Source organism: Agelaius phoeniceus, chromosome 5 (genome assembly GCF_051311805.1).
Source record: "Agelaius phoeniceus isolate bAgePho1 chromosome 5, bAgePho1.hap1, whole genome shotgun sequence".
NCBI lineage: Eukaryota > Metazoa > Chordata > Aves > Passeriformes > Icteridae > Agelaius > Agelaius phoeniceus.
Window position 1 is genome coordinate 15,507,893 of NC_135269.1, and position 26,491 is coordinate 15,534,383.

The following is a 26,491-nucleotide window of genomic DNA, read 5'->3' on the forward strand; positions in this document are numbered from 1 at the left end:
CCTGCTGCCTGCAACCACCTTCCTGTTCCCAGACATTGGGAGCCAGTGTGGCGCTTGTATCAGGGAATATCCTTATTTCCCACGTTCAGAAGACACTCACCTGACAACTGCCTTAACTAACTGCTCAGCAAGGAGGGAAACTGTCACTGCAGTCTTGGAAGAAGAACGTGCTGGCAGCACTCCTCAGGCACCAGCAGAGAACAGGCACAGGGAAAACCCTCCAGCTGCAGTCTCTTTCCATTTCCCAAGGTGAAGGTTTACGTTTTTGAAGAATGGCAGACAATTCATTCTCTGCAGTGTGCTCAGCACCAGAAATCCCCCAATCCATACACCTGAGGTGGCTCTTCCAGCAGTGAGCAGCAGTAGAGCTGGTTTTGAGAAGTCAGTTCTTGGAAGCTCAGCACAGCACACCAATGGATGCAGGGTGATCAACACCTTCCCTTTTCCAATACTACATTCAGGAACACTGCAAACACGTTTTTAAATGACTCATCATCTGCAACTCATTGCATTCCTGGCTAAGCAAACAGCAGCTGCCTCCTACAATTCTCCACCTGTGCTTCTTTGCTTCCTGCATGTAGCTTTCCCCCTCACCGTCAACATTCAGGATAAAAAAAAAAAAAAAATCGAATCCAGCTCATTTTGAGCATATTAGATATCTGATGCTTTTTCTGATGAGGCAGCCTTGTGAAGATCCAGTTCCGAAGCAGGCAGGGAAGTTTTACACAGCGCTCTTCTCCTGCCACTCCCTCTCGCCCCCAAAATGAGCTTGTTTATTGCTCTGGTTTGAAGTTGACTTATCCCAGTGTTCAAGGAAGCACAAAGCCCTTCATGCTCAGCAGGAGTCAGCTGGCTGCCTGGAGCTGGGGGCTGGAGCAGACAGGCTCTGAGAGCAATAAAATAAATACAATAAACAACAAGCATCTGTTGAACACACAAGTGTTACAGGAGCTGTTGTTTCCAGAGAAAACTCAGACACCAGAGCCTACTACTCCAGGATGTGGGAGGGGAAGGCAACCAGATGGACATTGGCAAAATCCAAATAAATCTGGATATATCAATATATCAATGCATTTCCTGCCCCTGAGTAAGGAAACAATAACCTAACACAATACTCACCTTGCATACCCAAAGGCTCAGTGTTTCTTATGCTGACTCTTCACGGGATAAACCAACCAGGAACCAAAGTTCCACTAAAGCTCCCCAAAAACCACTGCCAAGATCACTGCAGACCTACAGCTGCTGACAGGTCAGAAGGCAGAGAGATGAAAAGCTCCAAGGCTCAGTGAAAAATGCACATTTTGAGATGGAGCCTACTGATTCCTCTGGAGGGGCTCCCTCTTTTTGGAAGCCTTTCCAGATCAAGGACAGCTCTAGGCAAGGACAGAAGGGAATCACAGAGTCATAGAAGGGTTTGTGCTGGATGGGACCTTAAAGAGACCTTAAACAGACCCTGGATTTCAAGGAGTACACAAAAGACTTGAAAATACCCCTTCAACACTGCAGTGGATCAGTTCATGCATTCTCATCATCACCACTGTTCATCACTGTGGCTTAGGGACTATGGGAGAAAATTTCTGAACCATCTCTTGGCAGAACCAAAAAAAGGAAATACAATCTCCAAGTCAGGATCTCATAAGAAGAGTTCAATGCCCACTTCTGCTAGAAGATTGCTATGTGATCTTGCAGACCAGTTTTCAGGCAAGGGGATGACAACCATTTCTTTGTTCTCCAGAGCCTCATCTGACAAAGCTCTCAAAACAAAAAGCCTCTCTGGAGCACACACTTCCCTCAGTGGCTGCACAGAGCACACTCTCAGCCTCTGGGTGTCACTGCAATGCCAGCAACCTCCCCCCCTCAGCCCTTGGCCAGAAGAAAATTTTTCAAAGCAAACTCTCCATACAAGATCAGAGGCAGAGGCTAAACTGTAAAAGCATCATTGAATTCAAAGAGACCCTTTAGTTTCAATATTCTTTGAAAAGACATCTTTATTATAAAAGATATAGAAAATTAAAGTTAAACTTGTTTCTTGCACAATGTTAATGGCAGCAGTTATAAAAACCCACCAAGGTAAACATGTTTAAGAGCATTTCTATACCACAGAAGGGTTTGCTGCCTGCCATGGCACATGGCAGAGACATGCTCAGGATGAGTGCAGGGAGGATGGGCAGAGACCCAGGGAAGAGCTCCTTGTTCACCCCATGTGCCACACAACAGCACAGGGAAACTAGAGCCAAACCACAGGATTTCAGCCTTGCTTTGCTGTTTGAGGCAGATGGTCCAGCTCCAAGCAAGGATGGGGTTTGTCTCTAAACATCAGAGGGATTTAGTAACCTCGGACACTGTCTTTGAGCTCTCACTCCTTAAAGAAAAGCCATTTAAAAGTCATTCGTGTCTATGCCAGGGTGCTTTAATTTCCAACAAAGTTCCCAGAAAAAGTTATTTTGCCAGTTTCCTCAGAAAGAGCTGTTTATTACAGATTTCCTACCAAGAATTTAAAGGGGTGGCTGAGAGCTTAAGCTTCTGCCCCGGGGGAATTCCCTGATGGAGGCTCCATGCAGGAACCTGAGCAGCCACTCGCCTCACACAGGCAGGACTGTGCACTCAGCTGCCCTCACTTCACTGAAGGTTCAGACACAGGGAGAAGGAGGCAGAGTCACCATACCTTGTGTCATGGTACAGCATGTGAGACTTGAGCCATCCAGCAGTGCATGACAGACCCCCAATGGAGACCAGGACAGGGCACAAGGGACAAGCACAGGTAAAACACCCTCAGGTCTCTTTGGGATGAGCCAAAAACACATTGCTCCAGGTGACATTTGAAAATGGCTCTTGGGGTTTTTTTTGAGGAAGAGCATAAAGCCACCACATGAGATTGGTCCCTCATCTGTTTTTATACTACATTCTGCTTCGGGCAGATGCAATTCAAATAGGTAAGGAACACATTCAGTCAGCAAGGTTCCTGGTCAGTATCTTGCTAGCTGAATGCTGTTTTCACCCCTTAAAGGCAAAATTAAAAGATGATTAAAAATAAATAATTAGTGTTTCAGCCAACTCCAGGGGCAAAAAATTGCAATTGGCTACAAGGACCTTATTTCCTTTTTTCTTTTATGACAGCACCATCAAAAAAAGATACTATACCAGAGCAGAAACAAGACACAGGCTGTTGAGAAAGCAAACAGGGAGACAAACCTCTTGAGTTCTCTTAGCAGCCATCTCTGCACAGAGACCAGATGACTGACTTGCTACAAAACCACCCAAAAGCAAAGGAAAAAGTCTTCTTGTCTCAGATCAGTCCCCCTTCCCGAGCCCCACAGTGCACACATATAACAGTTAAGTCAGTGCAGTTTCAATTCAAGTCTCTCAGTTCAGCTTGCAAGGTTCAGTAACACTTCTTGGAAACCAGAGTGTCTACAGCCACACGTTTTGTACCTGTTGGAAGGAGATGCTCAGTTCCTGCTGGAAGAACTCCTTGTATGTCCAGGCCCTGTCCCTCCCCTCACAGCTGGACAGGCTGCCCACCCTTGGGAGCAAGTAGGGCACTGCCTCAGCAGACATTTCCACAAGCAAGGAACAATCAGCAGGTTGCTTTCCAAGGCCTGTTTGATATTCCACGCACCCAAACAGCAAAGTAGACCCCACAGGATCAATGCCTGCCTTGGCTACAAGTACAGGATTCTGCAGCTGGACACAAGCAGGTTGCAGCAGGCAGAGTGTGCCACAGGAGTCACAAACAGCATGTAGTGTACTGGACAGTGAACTGTTCTGCCAAGCAGCAATCTCTTATTCAGCAGGACAAATTAGCAGTGGTAAATCCTGCACCACTGGCTACTTACTGGTAATCATCTCACCATTCCCAGTTCCCCCTCTCCATTCCCATCAGTTATTTGGCAAGTTACAGAAGAAGTGGAGTTCTCTCTCCAGCTGGCTGGTCTTTCTGGAAGAACTCTTTGATATGCAGCAGCTTGTTGTGGATCCTCTCTCTCAGGGGAGGGATATGATGGCTGGGGTCTAAGACATTGGTGCTTCTACGCTCCCTTTCCCTCTTCCAGGTGAGATAGGGATGTGGTGGGAAGGGCACCTCACTCCTCTCCCGGCGGAGCTGCACAGTGACCCCGCTGAGGGCCAGCATTGCCCACACTGACAGGATGATGAAGTCTGGAAAAGCAGAAACAGATTCCTGTAGCACAGCAGAACATTCCTTGCTTTCCCAAACACAAACACTGAACTCGTTTTGTGACAGACAGGAATGAAGTATCATCCCCACATCCTCAGATACACAGAGTGACTCCACGCAGAGGCCAGGACAAACAGGGAGCTGGGAAGAGTCTCTGCACTGTATTAGGCCTCGGACTGCCCACTCTGCACACTTCTCAGCAAGCTGCCAGCACAAGTCTGAGCAGCACCTTTCACAAGGGCCTTTGTCACAACACCTGCGGGAAGGTTCCTGCCTATGAGTCTACTCAGTACTGCTTTTGAAGGACTAAAATTTCTCATGTGGATGTTAAATCTCACAGTGTACTGTGTTCTCCTTCCATCCCCTTCCTGCCCTTACTCTACTGTTTACAACAGAACCAAAGAGACAGTGATAAGGAGAATAAAGTCTCAGGAGGACTCACCATTCCTTTGAAAAGGCACATTGGTGTAAGCTCTGCTGAAGTAATTGTTGAGGACCCTTCTGAGCAGGTCTAAGGTGATGTAAGCAAGGCTTGTGTAGACGTAACAAGCAACGGCCAGGACCACCGTGTAAGAGCCCACTATTCCAGAAGCCAAGATGTTCAGCTAGACAGGGAGAAAAACCACAGCTTCAGGAGACTGATGAACAATCTTTATTCCCCACCTCCCTAAGACAGTACAAGCATAGAATCATGGAATGGCCTGGATTGAAAAGGACCTGAAAGCCTATCCAGTTCCAACTCTCTGTCATGGGCAGGGACACCTTCCACTGCCCCAGGTTGCTCCAAGCCCTGTCCAACCTGGCCTTGGACACTGCCTGGGATGGGGCAGCCACGGCCTCTCTGGATAAGTATTTTGTAATTTTTATCAGTTCTTCTGTGACAAATCAGCTGCACACACCTGTTATCCAGCCAAGTTGATAAGATAGCATGAGTCAACTAAATGCTGGTTTTAGTGGATGCTGCGTGCAAAATAAGTAATTCCTTAGCTTTTGGACCATTTAGCACAAGTGGGGCTAAACAGGAACTGCCTGCGACTGGCCCTGTGCAGAGCTTCACAAAGCTGTGCTAAGTTTTCTGTACATATTCCATGGCACAACATTTTGCACTAAGAAGTCTGATCCCCCTTCTCCCTCCCTCCTTCTGAGGTGACAGCAGAGTTACTTACAATTCTTGGGCAGCCAACAAAAAGCACTGGAATCATCAAGGCTACACAAGTAAAGGTCACCCAGAACACCACATCGTCACGGAAGACCCTGTAGTCTCCTGCCAAGACACCACATTCAGCAGTGAGGGAAACATTTCTTTTTTCACAAGTGTTTGGGAGTCAGCTTTTTCCCCCCAAAACTCTGTACATTCAGAAATACCTGGAGTACATTGTTGAAAACCCAGCTTTTGAGTTCAAATCCTGACTGTTCAAGATGTATTGGAACAGTTAATCAAGAACAGAAAAACTGTCCTAGTTGAGATCTTGTCCATGGAACAATTTTTTAACAAGGTACATGTTCCTCACCTTGTAAGAATTAGAAGCACCAGAGTACTGCTGCCCAATAAGAAGCTGTTTTGTTGCTTCTGTGGGTTTCCAAACTAAAAATCTGCATCAGGCTCCAGAGTATGGTGCAAATGTAGCCATCACCACACCACCAGGCAACAAATTCTTCTGGGCTTTAGGAAAATTAAATCACTCAAACCCTTCTTTGCTCCCCCTGCCTTCTAAGGCCTGTGGATTCACCAGAGGGGATAAGCTGACCTCCAGCTCAGTCACTGTTCCACTTTAATGAAGAGCAACCAGGGACTGCATGGATTACCACAGAATCATGGCTTGAGTCAAACACAGATGACTGGAGAACAAAAAACTGTCCCACCAAAGGACCTCAAAAGGAGAAGTTCTGAGACTGAAAATTACAATAGCTGATGCTCTGATGTCCCAGAGGGACTCCAGCTCAGCAGGCTTACTGGCTTTTAAGCAATTTGTCCAAGGCCTTTATGCCTGAAGCCTTCAAATTAGACTGTAGATTTTCTACTGGTACTTGTTCTGGACAGAGAACAAGAGAGCAAGTGCATGCCTGGAGCAGAGCTGGTGTTACAGACATGGCACACATGTTAAGTAGGAAGAGTCACCAAGTTCTCTGCAAAACAATCAGTTCCCTTTTCCCCAAGTACTTTTAATTACAGCACAGCAAAAAGAAGCTTTCAGGTGCATCTCTATTCCTCCCAGCACTGGAAAGGTAACCTTAAACATCCCAGTAAGATAAACCAGAGAGTGCTGTTCACTCTTGAGCCTTGCAGTGTGCCTGCAGCATGCAGGAACACAGCATTCACCAAGCAGAGGATTACAGTGCTTACCTAGGGGGGTAAAGAAGAGTGTTGAGGAGAAGAGAAATCCCAACACGAGTCCAATAACAAACATGCTGAGCAGGACAGAGCCAAATCTCCACCAGCTCACAACCAAGAGCAAGCCTCCAATGATTCCAGCCACTGCCGTCAAAATAAGACGCACTGAAAGAGAGAAGAGAAAATTCCAGCACCCTGGAAACTTCAGTTCCTGCAGGAACATGTTCAGCAGCTTTATTTACATGCATGTTCAGCTTTTTTCAGTGAGTTTGCATGAGACAAAAAAAGTACCAGAACGTGCTTCATGCACTTCACTTAGATGCCAGCCTGCAGCTGGGGATGTGCTGCTGAAAGAGTGGCAGGGGGGCTGGAATGGAGGCCTTGGCACCATGTACATCAGTTCCCTGAGTTCTCAGGGAGTTCAGGTGGCTACAAGATACTGCACATGTATCAAAAAAAGGAATTCTGTGAGGTGGTACAGACAGAAAGAACTAATTCTGTCTGGTCTGACAAGCTGGGTGCAGACCACCTACTTCCACTTTACAGATGAAACCTACATTTGATCTGAAACAGAGGTCTATGCATTGTGAAAGTAGGAAGAAAGTATGTTGCAAATTCCCACAGTTTCCAAACACCTCTAATCTTCTTGGATAGATACTGAAATTAAATTCAGCTATTAATTCTGGATCACTGTGATGCTGGAATGAACACTTATTCCGTTGCATTTTCAGCTATTATGGCAATCAGAGCTCAATCAGGCATCACCCTGCTACCCTTCCTGTGGCTGGCCAACAGCACAACTGAGATTGTACCTGAAGGGTTCCTAACATGAGTTTGGGAAGAGCACAGGATATCCTGACAGATCTACTCACCATCATAGCTAAGGTCAGTTACCCTGGTAATGAACACAAAGAAGACAAATGCTGCGACAATGAAGCCCATGAAGAATAAATCTAAAGAAAAAGGGAAAAATATTTAACAAGCTTCATAGCAAGCCCACTTCCGTGGATCTTCAAACATCTTCATATTACAATGAGGAAGGAACATAGCAGCTCACAAAAGGAGAGCCAGACAATTTTTTTTCTTGACAGGGGTGTCCTCAAGCACTACAGATAGTCCAAAATTACATATTTATAGCTGTATTGCTCAGCATGCACCCTAGTTCTAGGTTTCTATTCTTTGCATCCCAAAAACTTCCTGCTCTGAGCTTAAAGGCTCAGAGCCCATAAAAGCAAAGTGGGCCTAACTGGCACAGCATCACTATGAAGTGAATCTTGGTAATAACACCATCATTCTAAGTCACACAGAGTAACATTTATGAAGTTCCAACCAGATTTATGAGATTAAATATTCAGTACCTGTTTTCCAGAATCTGTGTCCAAAAAAGCAAGTGAAAAGACCAAGAACAGCAAAAGCAGTGAAGAATACTTTGGTAGAGAGTTTACCTACAAGAAGAAGGGCAGGTTTAGTAGAGCATTCCAACTAGTAGTCCCAACAAAGAGATTAAGGTATGGTCAGGTTGCTGTCACAAACTTTACTGACAACTTGAGAGCTGCCACTCTGTCAGATCTGCAATGCCTGAACTAATAGTTGGCTTGGTAAGATCTCCAACAGAACATTGAAATAGTCCCAGACTGATTAAGAAATCAAGAGCTTCCTCCTTATTCAAGAGAAGTTTCTGTAAGTAGATGTAACTTGTTTATAATACAGATATAAATTTGCCAGAAAAGTCTCTACTCAGGTTTAAAAAAGGGACATCCAGTCATCTGTAAAAATCAATGCTATGGGATTAGTGACCCAGGCAGCAGCTATAGGATTAATCACTGCAGTCTTCACCATTTGTCTCCCTCTCATACATTTGCCATGCAACAAAAATGATCATCAGCATCCCATTATAGCTCACCTCCATCTTCTCTTAAATTTCTTACCAATATTTAAGCTATTTGCAGAAGTAAACTATATTTTCCATGTGCTCTGAATTAGAGAAATTTAGCTTAGATAATTTGTCTCACGTTGTCATAAGACAACATTGAGTTTGACAAAACTCACTTGTGTTACAGTATATAAGAAAATAATGAGAACAAATATTACTTTATGAATCAAATTCTACCAATTACTTGTGTCCCTTCTGTATTCATAATGGGAGTGGTGGCTTTGCTGTGTCTGCACAAATTCCATCATTATACAGCTTTGTACAAAGCAGCATGACTTGGTAGTCACTCCACTACAGCTGACATTATCTTCATTCTTATTTTAGATGACTGCCTCCTTTCAAAATACCTTCAGGATTCTGTTAGCACCAGCACAGTTAGAAAAATCTGGCTGGAGGCTAATCTAAGTCTGTGTTTTATTAGCTCAGCTTCACATCCAGTATCTATAGTACTACAAATTATTTGAAATTATGTATCCAGTTGAAATGGACAAAGCTGGGATGGCACTACAGAGTTCAGAGTTACATTTGCAAGCCACATATTAAACCTCCATTAACTTAAACCTTTAATTGCTAACAGTTCTCCTTAGTCTTACTTCATCATTCTAGACTTTCTCCCTCATCAATAAGGAGACTTTGCTGAAGTAACAAAATATACACAGTGTAAAACAAATATCTCCTGCACATTTGGCATGTTGGAGCACAAGAAGCTACAGAGGAGTTGGCAAGGACATACAATTCCCAACTTACTGAGGGAAGAGCAGTTATCTACCAGGTCAGTAAAACTGCAGGCATATGTATGCACAGGTATGTATGCAGCAGAAGTGTTCCAAAGAGGATCCCACACTATGACATTGTAGATCACACCTTGCCCAGGAAGTGAGGAGAAGTAGACATTGGTCTTGTCATCAGCTGTCAGCGTAAGCATCTGGAAAAGTAAATATCTGTGTTAAAGGCTCACAGGATGGAACCCTTCCCTCCAGCACTACTGTGTTTTCTGTCAGGGGAGAAGATTCTCCCACTCCTGTTCTGCTCCTCCCTGCCTGAGGGCACAGTTCAGGTTCCCTACCAGCCTGACCCAGGTCTGGCCTCCGAGGCAAGCAAGGCTGCCATTCCACTCCCCAGCAGGGCCAGGGAGCTTGCTCACATCTCCCCTCCAGGAAGATAAGCACAGGGGAGGAGACAACAAGAGAGCCCCAGAGCCACATGGCTGGCACCCAGTGCTTGGGGCTCACCTTAATGCCATTGGCTTTGACACTGTGCACCCCGGACATTTTCCGTATGTGGCTCATGAGCGCCATCTCGGACAGGTCATTCTCGGGCAGGAAGTACTGGTACACTTCATAGCGCAGCCGCCAGCGGGAGCTCTGGCCAGTCCCTGAATCACAGGACGGGGGGCTTGCTCCTCTGTAATGAAAAACACATCAGCCACAGACCACAGCGGTACTGTTTGTCTTTCCATGCAGTTCTGAAGAGTCTTCTCCATTCCCTGCCTATCACTTGTGACACCAGGCACCATTCAGGAAATAACACCTTTTAACTTGAAGTCTCAAGTTAAACAAAACTCTGGATCATTATCATGCTCTAGTACTAGGAAAGAAATAAAACTGGCTGTAACATACAATTGCTTCTCAAACAAATTAAGCTGTTACAGGGAATGGAAAGATCCAGTATTTACTGACTGCTTACATTTCTGAAGTTGCATAACCTCCCCCACAAGATGTAACTCTCAACCTTTATCTCCCTCATGCAGTACCTCTTCCCCTCCTCCCTTTCCCCATTTACATTTGTTGCAGCAAACAAGATTCCTGCCAGCAGCTGGATGGTTCATCTGTTACAGCAGGGTATTATTTTAGCCTTTTGGCCAATACTGGACAGAAGGTGTTGCTCAGCGCACTGAAGTTCTCCACACACCTGGTATATCCCAAGTTTGCAGGGGCAAACTTGATGTGTATATCAACCAATGTGTAGTCCAGGTAAATATTTGGATCCACTTCCAAGTCAAATTCTAGATTGCAGCCCCCAGGAACAGGATCTAGAACAGAGAGAACATGACTGCAGTTACACACTTGCAGGAACAATCCACTTGCTGAGCACAGAAAATCATCAGGTCCTGGCCCTGCAGGCAGCAAAAGGGTTTCACTGCAGCCTGTGACAGGTCCCCACACATGAGTGACTCCAGTGACTGGAGTGTTGGAATGGAAGGATTCAAGCTCCTGCCAGGTCCTGCACATGGCTCAGGGCAATGCCAAGCACAAACAGAGGCTGGGTGGGGAAGGGATTGAGGGCAGCCCTGAGGAGAAGCACTTGGGAGTGTTGGCTGATGAGAAGCTTGACATGACCCAGCAATGTGTGCTCACAGCCCAGACAGACACCAACATCCTGCATGCAAAGAGGAGAGGGCAGCAGGGCCAGGCAGGGGGGACCTGCCCCTCCAGTCTGCTCTGGCAAGACCCCACCCAACACAAGAAGGATGTGGACCTGCTGGAGTTAATCCAAAGGAGGACTATGAAGATGACCAGAGGGATGGAGCACCTCTCCTATGATCAAGATTCAGTGTAGGGGTTGTTCAGCCTGGAAAAGCTTTGGGGAGACCTTTCCAGCAACCTTCCTATACTTGAAGGGAGCCTACAAGAAAACTGGAAAGGGAATTTTTACAAGGGCCTAGGGATAACAGGACAAGGGATAATGGCTTTAAGCTGAAGGAAGGTAGATTTAGATTGGATATTGATAGCTTGGGTTTTAGCTTTCATATTTTTCAGATTCTCTGCTGCCTAGGTGTGTAGCTCTGAGCTTCATATTAGGCATCAGTAAGTTCTCTTTGCAGGGTAGGTAGACAAAACAATCCTTTTCCAGCCTGAGACCAAGGACAACCGTTACAAGTTTCCAGAAAGTATAAACAATGGAGAACTGAAAAGAGCAACAAGGAGGATGTGATTTCATAACCCGAAGCTATAATTGGACAACTAACTCCAATATGCAAGTGGACTAAAATTTATAAAAGTGTGAGATCTCGTGACCAGTCATCCATTTTGTGACCATTTTGGGTCCATCTTGGCTGTAGCCCTGGCCAGGCTCTTGTACTGCCCAAGGTATATCCATTAAGGCATTTCAATAAATACCTACTTTATTCCTTTAGCTCTGTCTAGTTTCTGTTCCAGGTTCAGCCTCTCAAGGCATCAATATGACGAAGAAATTCTTCCCTGTGAGGGTGATGAGGCCCTGGCACAGGTTGCCCAGAGAAGCTGTGGATGCTCCATCCCTGGAAGTGTCCAAGGCCAGGCTGGATGGGGCCCTGAGCAACCTCAGGGGAGGACACCTAGAGGAAGGTGTCCCTGCCCATGGCAGAGGGGGTGGAACTGGATGATCTTTATGGTCCCCTTCCAATCCAAACAGATGTGTGATTCCATAATCACATGCACAGCAGTTTTCTATTCTAAGGCTTAAGTCATGGCATGACCACAGAGTACCTCCAATACACAACTCACAATTCAGCAGTGACAATAAAAACCTTTTCAGCCCTTTTCAAAAGAATTTCTGGTATCTCCATCAGATTTCCACCATGTAAGACTGAAAGGCCAACACTTCATTCCAGAGATGACTTGCCTGAGCAGAGCTGGCATGCCCTGAGCACGTACCTCTCTCCATGTAGGGGATGGAGATGGCGGTGCTGAGCACCTGGCCGGCAGCCAGGGCGCGCAGGTACCACGTGCACACCGTCTGCTCCGGCCGAAGGACGGACACCAGCCCTCTGTCCACCCCGACTCCTGAGCTGTTCACTGACGGAGTCTGCACAGAAACAAATTACTGAAACAAACAGTTCTTCTTGAGACAATTCCTATCACAGTTTGATAACATTCCTGTATTTTGATAATATCACAGGAGGCTATTCCTGCCACAAACCTGCCAGGCATATACATCAGTGCCAGTTACAACAGATCAGGCTCTGCCCAAAATGTATTTGCGCTTGTAATTGTCCAGCTCCATGTGTAGGGCCTTGCACTTGGCCTTGCTGAACTATACCAGGTCTGCCCACCTCTCAACCTGTCAAGGTCCCTGGATGGCATCCCTAGCTGGTGAAAAAAGGGAGCTCTGACACCACACACTGCCTGGCTCAGGCTCAAAAACCCAAGTGACAAGTGTGGGACTCCTAAAGAGCTGATAATCACAAGCAGGTTGCAGCAAAATCCAGCTAGTAGATCTGGAAATAGACTGACTAGTAAAAATGTAAAAGAACCTGAGTATCCCTCACAAAATGTTGTGAGATGGCTGCAAGGAAGTGTTCTGGCAGCCAGCATACAGAAGCACCTTCCTATCTCCACCAGAATGGACATGACTGTATGACAGCTTCCTTAACACTAGCAATGCCAGATGTTTTTGGGGCCAGGCCAACTACTGACCCAATCCCCAGCACCACCATCCCTTCCATAACCAGAGCTCTTAGGGAAAGATAAGCAGCAATAACAGTATCACAATCTCACAGCTGGAACAGCCAGTTGACCTGCAGCCACATTTTCATCATGGAAAGTGCCTTTGGCCAAGGCAGCCACAGTTACCCAAGGCAATGCTGCAAGGAAGCACATTGGACATGGCAGACTTTAAGGTCTGGCTCAACTTCATATTTCTAGTGGCAGGACAGCCCTAAAAGCAGTACAGCAGCATTTATGCATCTCTGCCCTGGGCCTGGTAAGGGCATGAATGCAAAGAGGATCTGAACTGGCAGCAGAGGATTCTACCAATGGCAAGCAAAGACTGAACAGGTGTAACAGTAATGTCTCAGCCCTGTAATCCTGGCTGTTTCACCAGTACAAGGATGGCTGAGCTGGGTGACTTGTGTTACAGGTCTACATTTTCTAAGCTTCCCAGGATACTTCTTGGCACTTAGTATATTCTGATTTCAAAGATGCTGCAGGAGAGAGGGGAACTGGATTGCAGCTGTCAGATCTCCATCTACCACCTTCAGCTTAGTCCATGTTCTGTTCAAATACCAGTGAGAGCCTCCCAGCACCACCACAACAAAATCAGTATTTTACTGACTCATTTTGTCCCATCATTATGGAGATGCAGGGTACAGCAGCAGGAATGTTTCTATTGCTGTCTAGAAGTAGCAGCTTTCACTGGAGTATGTAGAGGAATTTCTCCATGTGTTACCCCAAAAGAGGATTAGATTCAGGACAAGGAGCTGGGATAACAACACATTATATCTGCAGTGGTAAAATCCAAGCCATGGGAACAGCAGACAACTAAACATCCCAAACTGGTCATGTATGGAGCATCTGGCAAACACTTGCACAGATCTGGTTTTAATGTGACAAGCTGATGGACAACAGTCAGTAGAGCCACATGACAAAAAGCACCACTTCCACCAAATAAAGAGCCTTGAAACATTTTCAAGCCAGCTCTGACATTCCTTTGGCATTCAGTCTTTCAAAATAGCAGCTATGACATGTAAGTACGAGAAAGGATTTCTGAAGCTACAGTAACACTGTCTAAAAGCCAAGCAGGTAAAAGACACTCTTTATTTATACAGCTTCAGTCCATTAGTCCTACATGTACCACAGCCAAGTCCTTTGCTGAAAGACAGGCAGCACTTAACAGAAGTGACACTCTTACCTTATCAAAGGATATCACCACATCATTCTGCTGGGCATGCACTTGAAAAATAACCACAGTCACATTGCTGGCGATGTTCCTGATTACAGCCTCCACTGGATTGGTCTGGTTAAGTAGCACATTTCTGAATTTTCCCAAGGAGAGCTCAAGAAGACCTGCATTACAAAAAAACGGAAGATAAAGGGCTTTTTTTGGTCCAGAGGGAAGCAATTACCAGAGAAGCCTGGAAGTTTCCAGTAGCCCAGTATTAATCAGCTGGGAGCAGAGCAGGATGTTGCTTCGTGCTGCTCTCATCCTGTAAGCTGTACCAAGCTTTCAGAGACTGCTGTACACAGAGCTGTACCTGCAGACACAGGCACAGCCAGGGTACCTGCCCTGCAGCTGGCACTCACCTGAGCACAGGGACAGAGCTTCCTGCCAGGAGCAAGGATTTGATACAGCTCAGCCAATCAGCCAGCTACACTCCAAGAAGTCAGTAAGAGAAGACACTGAGGACTGCCTGATCTTTGGCAAATACAGGCAGGTATGTTTGTACCAGCCAGCCAACTTGCACAATATCCATCAGACTTTTCAGGTGAATTCCTATAAACCATGGGAATTGAAGTCAAGTTCCAGAAGACTGAGTCAAATCTGTAGTTTACATACATACATTTACCCACTTTCAGCTATTCCACATTTTTTGCTGCCAAACAGTTTTTAATCATTAGGACTGCTGCATCCCCATCTCTAGACCTAAAAATCTGACTAATTTTTCCTAGACACAACCCAGACCATTTTTTCTTACAATAAGCATAACCCCATGATCCACTGTCATTTTAATTTAAAGAGAACCACATGACCTAGGATACAAGAGCTTTGAGAATCAGCTTTGGCTTGTCATTCAAGTCCTGCAAGCAAGCCTGGCTTCTCCCCGTGCTGCAGGGACAGGGGATGCCAAGGCAGGAAAGTCAAGCAGCCACACAGAAGCCACAAGATGCTCTTTGGTTAGTGGCTGCAGCCAGGCTGCACAATGCCTTTCAGGCTTTTTCCTGAATTCCTCTGCCTGCTTCTGTACCCAAACAGACCCAAAACTTATCAAGCCTGAACACACACACTTCCTCAATGAAGTTGCCTCTGGTGGAAAGGGTTGGTATTGCTGAGTTCCCTAACACAGTCACCAGCAGCACCGTCCAAGGGACATTGCTGGTGACACTGAGGGGCTCCCATTCCACAGGGAGGGTGACAGTTTACTTACCTGAAACTATACCCAGTACTCTGACTGCTTTTCTGTTACTTTTCTCTCTCTTCTGCCAAGAACTGGCATCATTGGCCAGTTTTTTGGCCTCCTGATATGTTAACAGAGGGGAGCTGTTATGCCTCCTCCACTCCATACACAGTGAGGGAAGGAACTTCAACCCCTACATGCTCACTCCCAAAATTCAATTAATACCAGTACTGCATCACCAATAAAACCTCAGCTAAAATATGGGGGTTCATAAACTACTTGTGAGGAAAGAAAGATGCTCCATTTTTCTTCTCCATCATCTGCAATTTGTGTTAAGGTAGAAGCTTCTGCATCAATTTTTCACACAGTAATGTAAAATTAAAGCTGCAAAAAAAATTTGTGCATTCTTCAGTTTCTGATTCTTCAGAGTCCCTTGAGCAGCATTCAGTTATCCTCTGATCCTTCCTCACTAGCTCAAGTTCTATCACAAATGCAAGTAGCAGTATGAATGCTAAAGAAAAGCATTCAGAAGGCACAGACTATACATTGATACATTCAGAAATTTACAGTGAATGCTTACAATTCACAAAAAATATTTTTCTTTGATCTTTAAAAACTTTAGCAGAGCTTCCTGAACCACAAGACATTCACACTTTTGTTCTTTGAGAAAAAAGCTGAGACCATACACATTCTCTGTGTGATCTACATCAAGGGGAAAAAGCTGCATTGTTCCGCCTTGTTTCTCACCTCCACTCTGTACCCATACCCAGGGGCCTCTGCATAAATAAGGACAGATTCGTCAGCAGGACACACAGCCACTACTTCAGCATGATCATGAGACTCTAAATGTCAGAGGCACTCTCTCAAGCTTAATTAGCGTGGTGAATTAAGGTATGGTGTTCTATATTGCTTTCTGTTTGCATAACTGCTCCGAGAACAGCACATGTGACACACATTATCCCAAAGTCTGGGCACAAGAGCAGAGACACAGGATGAAGAACATCTACACCCATCAGACAAGTCTTGTCTTGTCAAACATCCTTTGAAGGTGGACACAGAGCCTCAATGACCACATAGTGCTGGTCACAGCATGCAACCTTCTCCTTTGGGCAAGCTTGATCTGCCCAGAGGTGGCCCACCAGGCAGGTCTGCAGGACCAGCAGCACATTTAACACCATCTCACAAGTGAGAGAGTTGATCCAGCAAGTCAGCAACAGGGACAGGAGCAAAATCCAGGCATCCCAACTTGTTTTATTGCTTCCAACAGTGAAGGTCTGGAAGCACTCCAAGGTGTCAGTCTATGCTCTCTTCCTTGCCCTGTAGGAAGGACTGTAACAGTCACTGCACATCAGAGTAATTTTGGGTTAGATACATGAGAGGAACCCAAACTATTACAGAGCTTATCAACTGCACAGATGGTGAAAGGAAGCCAGCACTGCTGAAACCAAGCAGCAGCAGAGCAGAGATGGAGCACTGAACATGTATTACTTCATAAAGAGCACCAGAACTGGAGCACAGTTAGTCCTGCACACAGAACTGGTGAACAGAGCAAACAGCCCACTCTGTCACCTCACACTACCTCTTCTCTCACATGAAGGGCAAAGCCAGTAAAGACAGCAAAGAAATAGAACCTCCTGAAACTCTTCTGAGATCAGAAGTCCTTATTCCTAACTCAAAACAACAAGACAAAACAATTCCAGAGCCTCTGCGCTTGTTATCCCTTCCCTGTGACACACAGTTTCCCCAACAGGCTACACCCAGTTTTAACTGTTTCCATTGTGCTGATTCAGTGCCAAGCTCTTGGCTGCTCTGATGCTTTGAGTAAACCACATTTCCAGCTCCAGTAGCCAAATGTTACTCCCCACCACCACAGAGCAGCTAACCACACAGAGTTCTTAATTACACCTAGCAGTCCAATTTCCAGTAAGAAATACAACTGAAGAAATGCCCCTGCTGCCTATACAGAACAGTCTTCACCTGCAGAGCCATGCTCAAACACTATGCTTCCCTTAGAGAGGTTCTGTGCAGTCATTTCTACTGGGTGCTGAGCACCTTGCAGTGGATATGCAAAACAACCTGATGTAAGCAAACTCCAGGAGCTAAGGAGAACTTCCCAGTGCAGGGAGTACAACAACAAGTAGTCACATGAAGACATTTAATGAAGATGAAGTGCAAGCTCAGACCAACAACCAGTTTGAGTAAGAAAAACATTAGCATACAGTTACTTAACAGAATAAAGCCTGGAGCCATATCCTATCAGACCTGTAAGGCCATGCAGACCCAGATCATGGGAGTCTGGCTACAGGGTCTGTCTTCCCACACTACTGAACCCCCCAAAAATACAGCACCTACCCAGCTCCCAAAAGAAGCAGGAATACTTCTGAAAGCTTCTGAACTTTGACTGTGTGTGTACTGAGACTCATGCTTAGAACAGCTTGATGCTTAAAGCAGATACCACAGAAGGTGGCTTGTCACCATCTGCACCATTCCCATCCCAGAGGACTATTCTGTTCACCAGGCTAGAGGTCTTTACAGCCTCAAAAGTGAGGGAAGAGGTTTGTGTGAACTTCTAAAGTATCATCTCTGCAGAGATTAAATAGCTGGCACAAACAAGTTTCACCCAGATAAGCTCCCTTTACAAAAGCACCGCTCAGTCCTGATTACAGTATAAATTCACTTTAGTTTTTCCAAAACTAAACAGCCCCCTTAGGATGTAGCAAACACAGCCAGTTGAACTCCTCCTCAGGAAGACAGAGCTCCCTGGAAGGCAACAAACACAATGTATAAAACATTTCTGCACAAAGACCAAGTTTGAGGAGCTGCAGAACATCAGAAACCCAGAGAGGTAATACAGGCCATCATGCAAAGGTTTTACTAATCAGCACTTTTTAAATGAAGCAGGATCTTCAAGGATTAGGAGTTAGCAGAGCCCATCCCTGCAAAGTGGGTGTCCACAACTGAATAAGCACAACACAATTTCAAATCAGTGAACCATTAAGCAAGTGGCCTTGTTTAAAGGCCCTAATGATCAGCTAGACTCTAGTACACAAATTACACAGCTTATTAGATTTTCACAAGGAAAATATTTTCCCCCTCCACCCTCAATCGTGCAAGGAAAAACAGCAACAGGTTCCTTCAAGGCAAAGCAGTTTGCTTAGTCTCATAGTTGCTTTGCCTTTTTACATATTGTAAAAAAATTACTCAACGCATGACCCATTTTCATCAAGTCCAGGAGACAAACTGCTTGTTAGCATCCTTTAAGTTATCTTAAGGACATCAAGGTCTAAGAAAGCAGAGCTTTCATTCTCACACCTGCTTGTGACCATCAGGTGCACAGCCAAAGCTTTTAGGTCCTGCAAGAAACAGGGAATACTCGGCTCTCCATCAGGATCTTGGGCATGAGACTTGGGTAGAGAGAAGCCTTCCACACCTGGGACTGGTTCCAAATGCTGTCCTGCAGCCCTTCAAAGTATCCCAAGAGTCTCCTTTGGGACAATTAAGCTTCATTCATTCAAGGCCAGGTTGGGTGGGGCATTGAGCAACCTAGTCTAGTGGAAGGGGTCCACTAGACCATTGCAGGGGGGTTGAAATGAGATGAGCTTTAGGGTCCCAAACCATTCGATGAGTCTATGGTTAGAAGCAAGTATAAAAATAAAGCAAAACTAAGAGGAGGAGGCTTACATCAGCCCTGATACAAAGGACTGATTGCTTATCTCTGAATTATCTCTGAGAGGAAACTGTTTATTTTTTCCTTTATTTGAACAGATAAGAATTTAACCAGAAAAAAAAAAAGGGACTGTAAATCTTCCCAAACTATACTGATTATAGCACACTTAACTCTGGACTCCTATTTTGGTCACATGTAGGAACACAGGGAAATTACAAAAAAAGCCCGTGCTTTTTTTTTAAGTCAGATTACATCAGTATGGACAAAAAGTAAGTTTAGGAATCAAGCTGCAAATTCTAGGTTTTGCTCCTTTCCATAGTTTTATAGCGACAATGGTTTTCAACCCACCATCCACTAGGGTGGTGGGAACCCATGCACACCTGTACACGGTCAGGGGGGAAAAAACCAAGCAAACAAAACCAAACCTCCTTTTAACCATATTCCCCTTACCATGTAAACAAACTCATGTTCATAGGTAGCGAATATCACCTTGTTTCTGTTTGGGGAATCCAGCCCTACACCAGCCGCATCAGCTGTACCGCACCCCTGCACCTAAAATGATTCCGAATTATCCACGAAACAGTTAAAATTATGGCATCCATAGCAATTAAGGCATTAAAAAAACAAAAAGTGGATAGGGAGGAAAAGCGGGGAAAAAGGGTGGCTCTCCTTGTCCACATGAAAGATTATTAAGATAATCACGAATCGCTTCTACAGCGCCGCAGGCAGCTATGCTCCGCACTCCTGCTCATCCCTCCGGACAGCGGCCAGCACCGGGGACAGCCCAAAAGGCTCCGCAGCAAGCCCCAAGAGGCTCCGCACTGGCAGGCAGCAAGCCCCCGCCGCTGGACACGACCCGGGCACAGCCCCGCGGTTCCCGGTACGAGCCGGGCTCCTCTGGCCGCTTAATGGCGGCCACAGCCCCACGCGCCCCCCGCTCCGGCTCACACCGCCCTCACCTGAGGCTCCGCCATGGCGCAGGACCCCCATGAGCAGCAGGAGCACCGCGGGGCGCGGCGAGACCCACATGGCGCCGCGGAGGGAGCGGGGAAGGGGGGCTGAGGCCGGGGAAGGCCGGGCAGCTGGGGCGGAGCGGGCGCTGGGGGCGGCCCGCAGGCGGGGCCCGCCCGCCCGGCTGGATGGAGCCGCTCCCGCCCCCTCCGGCACCTGCGGCAGGGCCCTGCCGGGAAGGGCGGTGGGAGTGCGGCGGGGAAGAGCTTGGCCGCGGTAACAGCTGCGAACTCCTAAAAATGCACGGTGGGGTTCGGACCGGCAGTTTGGGACTTGGGGCTTAACTTTGGGACGTGAAGAGACCCCACCTCCCAGCAAACAAAATCCTCATCCAACCGTGCCGTCGCGAAAACACTTTGGGCGGATAATAAAATTTGTATGATTGCTACACCCGCAGCATCTGTGACAAGGCTTCAGAGTGGTTATTTCCAAAGGCGTGTTGTGACAGGATAACAGAAATGGCTTCAAGCTGAGGTTTAGATTGGGTATTAGAAGAAATTCTTCCCTGTGAGGGTGGCAAGGCCCTGGCACAGGAAAGCTGTGGCTGCCTCATCCCTGGAAGTGTCCAAGGCCGGGTTGGATGGTTGCTCTGAGCAACCTGGGATAGTGGAAAGTGTCCCTGCCAGTGGCGGGAGTTTGGAAAGAGATGACCTCTAAGGTCCACCTGGGAGAAGGCTGGCATTGTACCCAGTTGTCAGAGATAAGAAAGATGGGCACAGACTGACTGGCACAAATTGCATTTATTCTCCAACCCCTGGGCTGGGAGGCCGGATGCTGTCTCTGATTTGGCTTGTTGGGAACACTACACTCTGGCGTTTCCCTGCTCAGATCGGGGCTGGAGTGGAGCACTGCTATGGCCTTCAGCTGGGATCAGAGCGACTGCTGCACAGCAAAAGCTGCCTAGGCCGCGGCAGAATCACTTAGGTAGGAAAAGACTTCTGAGATCATCAAGTTCAGCCTGTGACTGAACACCGCCGTGCCAAGCAGACCATGACACAGTGCCAAGTCCAGTCTTTCCTTAAACACCCCGAGGGCCGGTGACTCCAGCGCCGCCCCGGGCAGCCGTGCCGAGGCCGGCCCACCCCCGCTGCGGGCGGGTTCTCCCCGCCTTCCCCCAACCGTTCCTCCCGGCCGCCAGGCGGCGCGCGCGCCCCGCGGGTCCGCGCCTCAGGGGCGGCGGCGGCGACTGAGGCGCGGCCATGGCGGACCGGCTGACACAGCTGCAGGACGCCGTCAACTCGGTGAGGCGTTTCTCACATTCCATTTTCGGGCCGCTGCCTCCGCTCGTCCGGGGCCGCGGGGCACGGCACGGGCTGCGCCGCCTGTGCGGGGGTGCGGTGATGCGGCCCCCCGCCCACAGTCCCCCGGCCTGGGGAATGGCCGCGGGTGTGGGGTGCGCACCCTCCACACGGCCGGGGTGTTGGGCGGGAGCGGGTGCGCCGGGAGCCGGGGGTGGCTGTAGCGGTGGGGCAGGGTGATTAACGCCGTGTTAATTGGTGCCGGCAGCTCGCGGACCAGTTCTGTAACGCCATCGGGGTGCTGCAGCAGTGCGGCCCGCCGGCCTCCTTCAGCAACATCCAGACGGCCATAAACAAGGATCAGCCCGTGAACCCCACGGAAGGTGAGTCCGGCTCCCTGCGTCCCCTGCACATGAGCGTGCTGCGGGGCAGTGCGCTCGGGAATGCAAAATCCGGCCTCGCAAATAATTCCCCCTTAGCTGGTGGAGTGGTGGAGGTTAAGTCAACAGTGGATGTCGGCTGCACTTTCTGCATAGCATTGTGACAGCAGAGTTGTGTTTGTTTCTCTTAATTCCCTGAGTGATTGCCTGAGTTGTGCTGTGTTTTGTGCAGAGTATGCCCAGCTGTTCGCAGCTCTGATTGCTCGCACTGCCAAGGATATCGATGTCCTCATAGATTCCCTGCCCAGTGAAGAATCCACAGCAGCTTTGCAGGTAGGAGTTTTCCTAACTCCAGTATCAGAACGCTCCTGAAGGCAAACTTCCTCCTTTTTTTTTTAACACATTTTTTCATCTCTAAGCCATGAGGTCATTGAAAAGTGATTTTAGTACAAACCTGAATTTTTCATGAGGGTAGCCTGTGAGCACTTTGTAGGCTTAGTGGAAATACTGAACTTGCATCTAGTTCCAAATAAGATTATAATCAGTGACAATATTTTAGACTTAGTTTTCTGTTAAAATGTAAAAAAAACAAGGTGATTTTATCATGCCATCACTATACTGGAAACTACTCATCTTTTTTTTTTTTTTTCAAATATTAACAGAACAAATATTACAGTACTGATGCTTTGTGCATTGTTTTATTCATTTTTTCCCCTAGTGTAATAATTCATAGGTTCTCACATTTCATTTTGTAGCTGCAGAACCAACACGACAGAAGTCTTTTGTTCTTCCACTTTGTTTCTGTTTAAAGAGTTTGCAGGGTGTCCTTTAAGTACTTCAGCCCTGTCACAAAATAATTCCATCACTTTTTAATAACAAGGAGTATTCCTTTGAACCAGTCAAACTTGGTTTTTATTTTTTTTTCCTATCATTTCACAGATTTTACCTATTAAAGCCATCTTCTTTTTTTTTTTTTGACTCATAATGGCTGGATTTCTATCAAGTATTTTCTTTTTGGAATGCATAAAGGATGTAGAATACAAACCTGACAAACCTGATGAGCACCTTTAAGATCACTAGAAGTTTTAAACCTGCATTGATACTCTGTAACCATTCAAAAGTGTTTTACCGAAGATTGACAGCGAATGGGCCAAAGAGAAATGATTTGGCAGTGGCATCACGTTTGGTTTTAAACAGAGGAGGTTAAATTTGGGAACTTTTCTAGTCACAGTAATTGCTGAACATCCTAATTGGCCTCGTTAACACTAGCATAATTTCCTATAAGTGCATTTTTAATAGCTGAAGATAGAATGCCTGCTGCAGACAAATTCCAGTTTATTCCATGACTGAGCAGGGTCTGATCGAAGTGGCAGCTGGTGTGGGCAAAGCAGGGTGCTCCAGCAGGAGGAGCCGTTTATCCAGTAGTGACATGCTTTCCTTAGAGGTGATTCTTCAACAGTTTCTTATTGTCTTAATGAAGAACTTCATGTCACAAAAATTTCTGATACTTTCTGTCTGGTGTGATTTTAAGATAAATTATCTTGGATTCCAGTTTAGATTTTTATTTTCTGTTTCTTAATTTGGTGCAGTATTAAATATTCTGATAGTCTTCAAATAAATGGTTTTGAAGATGCTTGAAACACTCACAAATATGTACTATAGGTTTAGTTGAGAAGTGGTAGATAATACTTGGTTAATTAGAAACTAGAAAAAAGTTGTTTATACTAAAGTTGTCTTGGTGTGTGTTTCAGATCTAAGTGTTGTCTTAAATGATAAAAGAAGCTGCTAGATGAATGCTCAGCACAATTTACCTGCCCCTTGTGAGTTCCCTTTCAGTGAAGTTGACAGTACAAATTCTGCTCTTATCTGTGAATTAGTTGCAGTCAACTATTAAACAAGAAAACCTTTTTCTTTTTAGGGAGCACCAGTTTCCTCAGTATCCTTGAGTAGCAAAGTCACTTCAGGGTTCTGTTGAAGATCCTTGCTTTTCCCTGTTGCCTCAAAAGAGCAAACTCTTGCAAGAGTGTTAAAATAGTAAAATAAAAAGGAAGCCTTTATTGGAAGCTTCCAGGTGTCCCAATGGTCATGGGCACACCCAGCATCAGATTTCTACAATTTTATGAGTTTAACAAATTAGCATATCTAATAAATATTGCCGATTAGAAGAGTAGTTGGTTAGGTAGTTTTCCCTGCATTCTGCCCCATTGGAGTTGTTCCAGGGGCTTCTTTGCCCCATTTCTTGTGTGTTCTCAGATTCTGGTTGGAAAACAAAACATCCCAGTCGGGCTTCTTCTGCATAAGAATAAGACTGAAGAGAGTTCCAAGTATGCATTAGAAGGGTTAGCTTATTGTTCTAAAGGGAAACGGTAGGAAGAATACTAGGACTGTGTGATAGTAGTATCCAGAGGTACAAATATATGAAAAATACATAAACAGCCAGAAATCTCTGGGCATGATCCCGGTTTTGCTTTGAAGGCTGCGAGCCTGCACCGGCTGGAGGAGGAGAACCACGAGGCGGCGGCGCGGCTGGAGGAGGTGGTGTACCGCGGGGATGTGCTGCTCGAGAAGATCCAGAGCGCCCTGGCTGACATCGCTCAGTCCCAGCTGAAGACGCGGAGCGGCACCCACAGCCAGCCCCTGCCCGACTCGTAGCGCCAGGGGGCAGCACGGCCCTGCCCGAGAGCCTCGGGAACGCCTCTGGATACACCGGGAATGGCTGGGCTGGCCCGGCCCTCCCGCGGGGCTGCCCGCGCTCTGCTCCGCGTCGGGAGCGGCGGCTTGGGCACCGCTCGGCTGCGGGTTTTGTGTGAGAAACGCTTCTACAGGGGCTCTGTTACGGATCGGCGTGGATTGATGTTTCTTGGACTTAAAACGAGCTTTCTGTTCACAAATACGACTTCAATCGAATTTGTTACCTATTATAAGTTTTTGTATAAGTTAATCCCACGATGGTTGTGGTATGTTTTTTTTTGTAAGCCTCAGACACGTAGGAGTTGGCCAGAGTCCCCTGGAGACAGTGCTGTGAATGCAGTGATGGTCATGTCTTAATTAACAGCACTGGTAATGTTGATTGGCTGCTTTACCACCCTTTACAGAGCATATGAAAGGATAAGTGAACTCTGATGTTTACAGGGTGATTGTTCTTGTCATTGGCATCGCATTTACAAAGAAATAAACCTGCAGGTGTCTGATATTGACATTTCTTGTTTGTAATTCACAAATGAGCCTTTGAGTCCATTGTTGCCACTGACACATTTGCTCTTGCTTGTGCTATTTCTCTGCTTTTACTGATATTCTGTATTTTCTTGGCAACTGGTGAGTGCCTCTAAAGCAGGCAGTGATGAGGAAGCATTGGATGACTGGATAAAAATCAGCAGTGAGAAAACTGAAAATAGCTTATTACATAAAGTTGCTTTTCAGTGTAAGCAGTGGCTGGTATATGAATGCTGTGATCTTAAGCAGCAAGATTCCCATTGTCCCCAAGGTGCTCTACAGAGGCGTATTTATCTTCACACACTGAATCACAGAGTTAATTTCTGCTCTTTGTTGTAGGACTAGAGAAATACTAGTGTCTCTTATGATATTTGAAATAAAACCCCAACACCAAACCAGCAGCTAATGTAGGGTTCAAAGCATGAACTTGGGGTTAAACTTGCTCATTTTCTGTTGTTTTGAATTACCAGCCTTGTTATTGAAAGACGTTGTTTGTTGCCACATAACATCTGCTAATTTCCTGATCAAAACCACCTGTTTCTATATATTGACTACACTGTCATTGACTTGAAAGTTACACATATTGCTAATGCACCCAGACAATCAGAGCAATTCAAAAATGCCTTTAGCATGCAACAAGTGTAGCACAGCACAGTGTTTTGAGGATAAAAAGAGACAAAGGTGTTCCTACCTCTAACAAATACTAAAACTGTAAGTACTTAATGAGACTGGTGTTTCATTGCTTAATAATATTTTATGAAATGTGCATAGCTGTAGTCATAAATTTAATCTGCTGTTGTGGAACTCCTGTACTATCAGATTTTGCAGAAGGAAAAAAAGATTGGAGGGTGAACAGACTACAGTACAGCCCTAGGCCTATGGCAGCTTGTCCTTGATTTATTTTGCCCACGTCCTGGGGAGGCTTGAGAGGCCAAATTTTCATTTGAAGTCAGTCCTGGGGCCTGGCTTTTGTTTTTTTTCTGGAAAAACTACATCCAGTGCTTCTCAAAATGGTTTGGATTGGGGTGGGGTGAATTTTTGTTGTTTGTTTGCTTTTTGAATTAATGGACTTGAAAAAAGGGAAAAGTTTGGGCCTTGTGGATTTTGTTTGAGATGTCTTAAATTGAGATATGTCGCTGGAAAAGGGATTTGATTTTCATAGTAGATACCCTGTTACAGCTTAACATGTGCATCACCTCACACTTGTTAACTTGGGTGCTGTGGGAGACAGTACATCTTCAGGAAGCACAGTTCTTTTCATTTTGTAGCCTTCGATTCTTTTATTCTTGAAACCTGCTTTATTTCTGCAGCCTGATACTGCCTAACTGTGGAAGCTCTTGCTTCTCGTTGCTGTTTAAGCATCAAGTAGTCACACTTGGAAGTAGACCTTAACCAGAGATATAAATAAGTTTCATCATAAGTATATTAGATGTTTCAACACTTGAGCTGTTGTAGATTTTCACCTGCTCTTTCACAGTCTGCAGCTTGGTCAGCAAAGTGTGTATCTTCTGTTGGGTCTGACACAAGAAAATAGGGAAAGCATTGATTTGCTACAGCTGTTTAATGGACCAAGCATTAGATAGGGGCTGGAGATGTGGATTCCTTTGCCCTTTATCATGTGCTGATTTGTCCAGCTGCTGCTATTGGGGTTTGAACATCTCTGTTCAGAACACACTACCACTGTGATGGTAGTGATCTCCTTGTACTCAGGCAAGAATTGTTGGGC

General features: G+C 46.0%; 2 protein-coding genes across 3 annotated transcripts; one reads left to right on the forward strand and one right to left on the reverse strand.

Annotated features, from left to right (window-relative positions):
- Positions 1–1,970: 1,970 nt before the first annotated feature.
- Positions 1,971–20,040, reverse strand: TM7SF3 (transmembrane 7 superfamily member 3). Its single transcript, XM_054630874.2, has 12 exons — positions 19,883–20,040; positions 14,053–14,207; positions 12,078–12,228; positions 10,354–10,474; positions 9,675–9,846; positions 9,190–9,367; positions 7,868–7,954; positions 7,382–7,462; positions 6,522–6,674; positions 5,344–5,441; positions 4,620–4,782; positions 1,971–4,158 (listed from the first exon to the last, which is right to left on the reverse strand). Exons 1-12 carry the CDS (start codon positions 19,950–19,952, stop codon positions 3,896–3,898), a joined length of 1,692 nt encoding a protein of 563 aa, XP_054486849.2. The 5' UTR covers positions 19,953–20,040; the 3' UTR covers positions 1,971–3,895.
- A 988-nt stretch (positions 20,041–21,028) lies between these two features.
- MED21 (mediator complex subunit 21) lies at positions 21,029–24,749 on the forward strand. Of its 2 annotated transcripts, none has more exons than XM_054630881.2 (4): positions 21,029–21,175; positions 21,441–21,555; positions 21,785–21,885; positions 23,989–24,749. In XM_054630881.2, exons 1-4 carry the CDS (start codon positions 21,134–21,136, stop codon positions 24,202–24,204), a joined length of 474 nt encoding a protein of 157 aa, XP_054486856.2. In that variant the 5' UTR covers positions 21,029–21,133; the 3' UTR covers positions 24,205–24,749. The 2 variants fall into 2 exon arrangements, with proteins under 2 accessions (XP_054486856.2, XP_054486857.1); XM_054630882.2 differs by having other exon boundaries at positions 24,028–24,749.
- Positions 24,750–26,491: the final 1,742 nt, after the last annotated feature.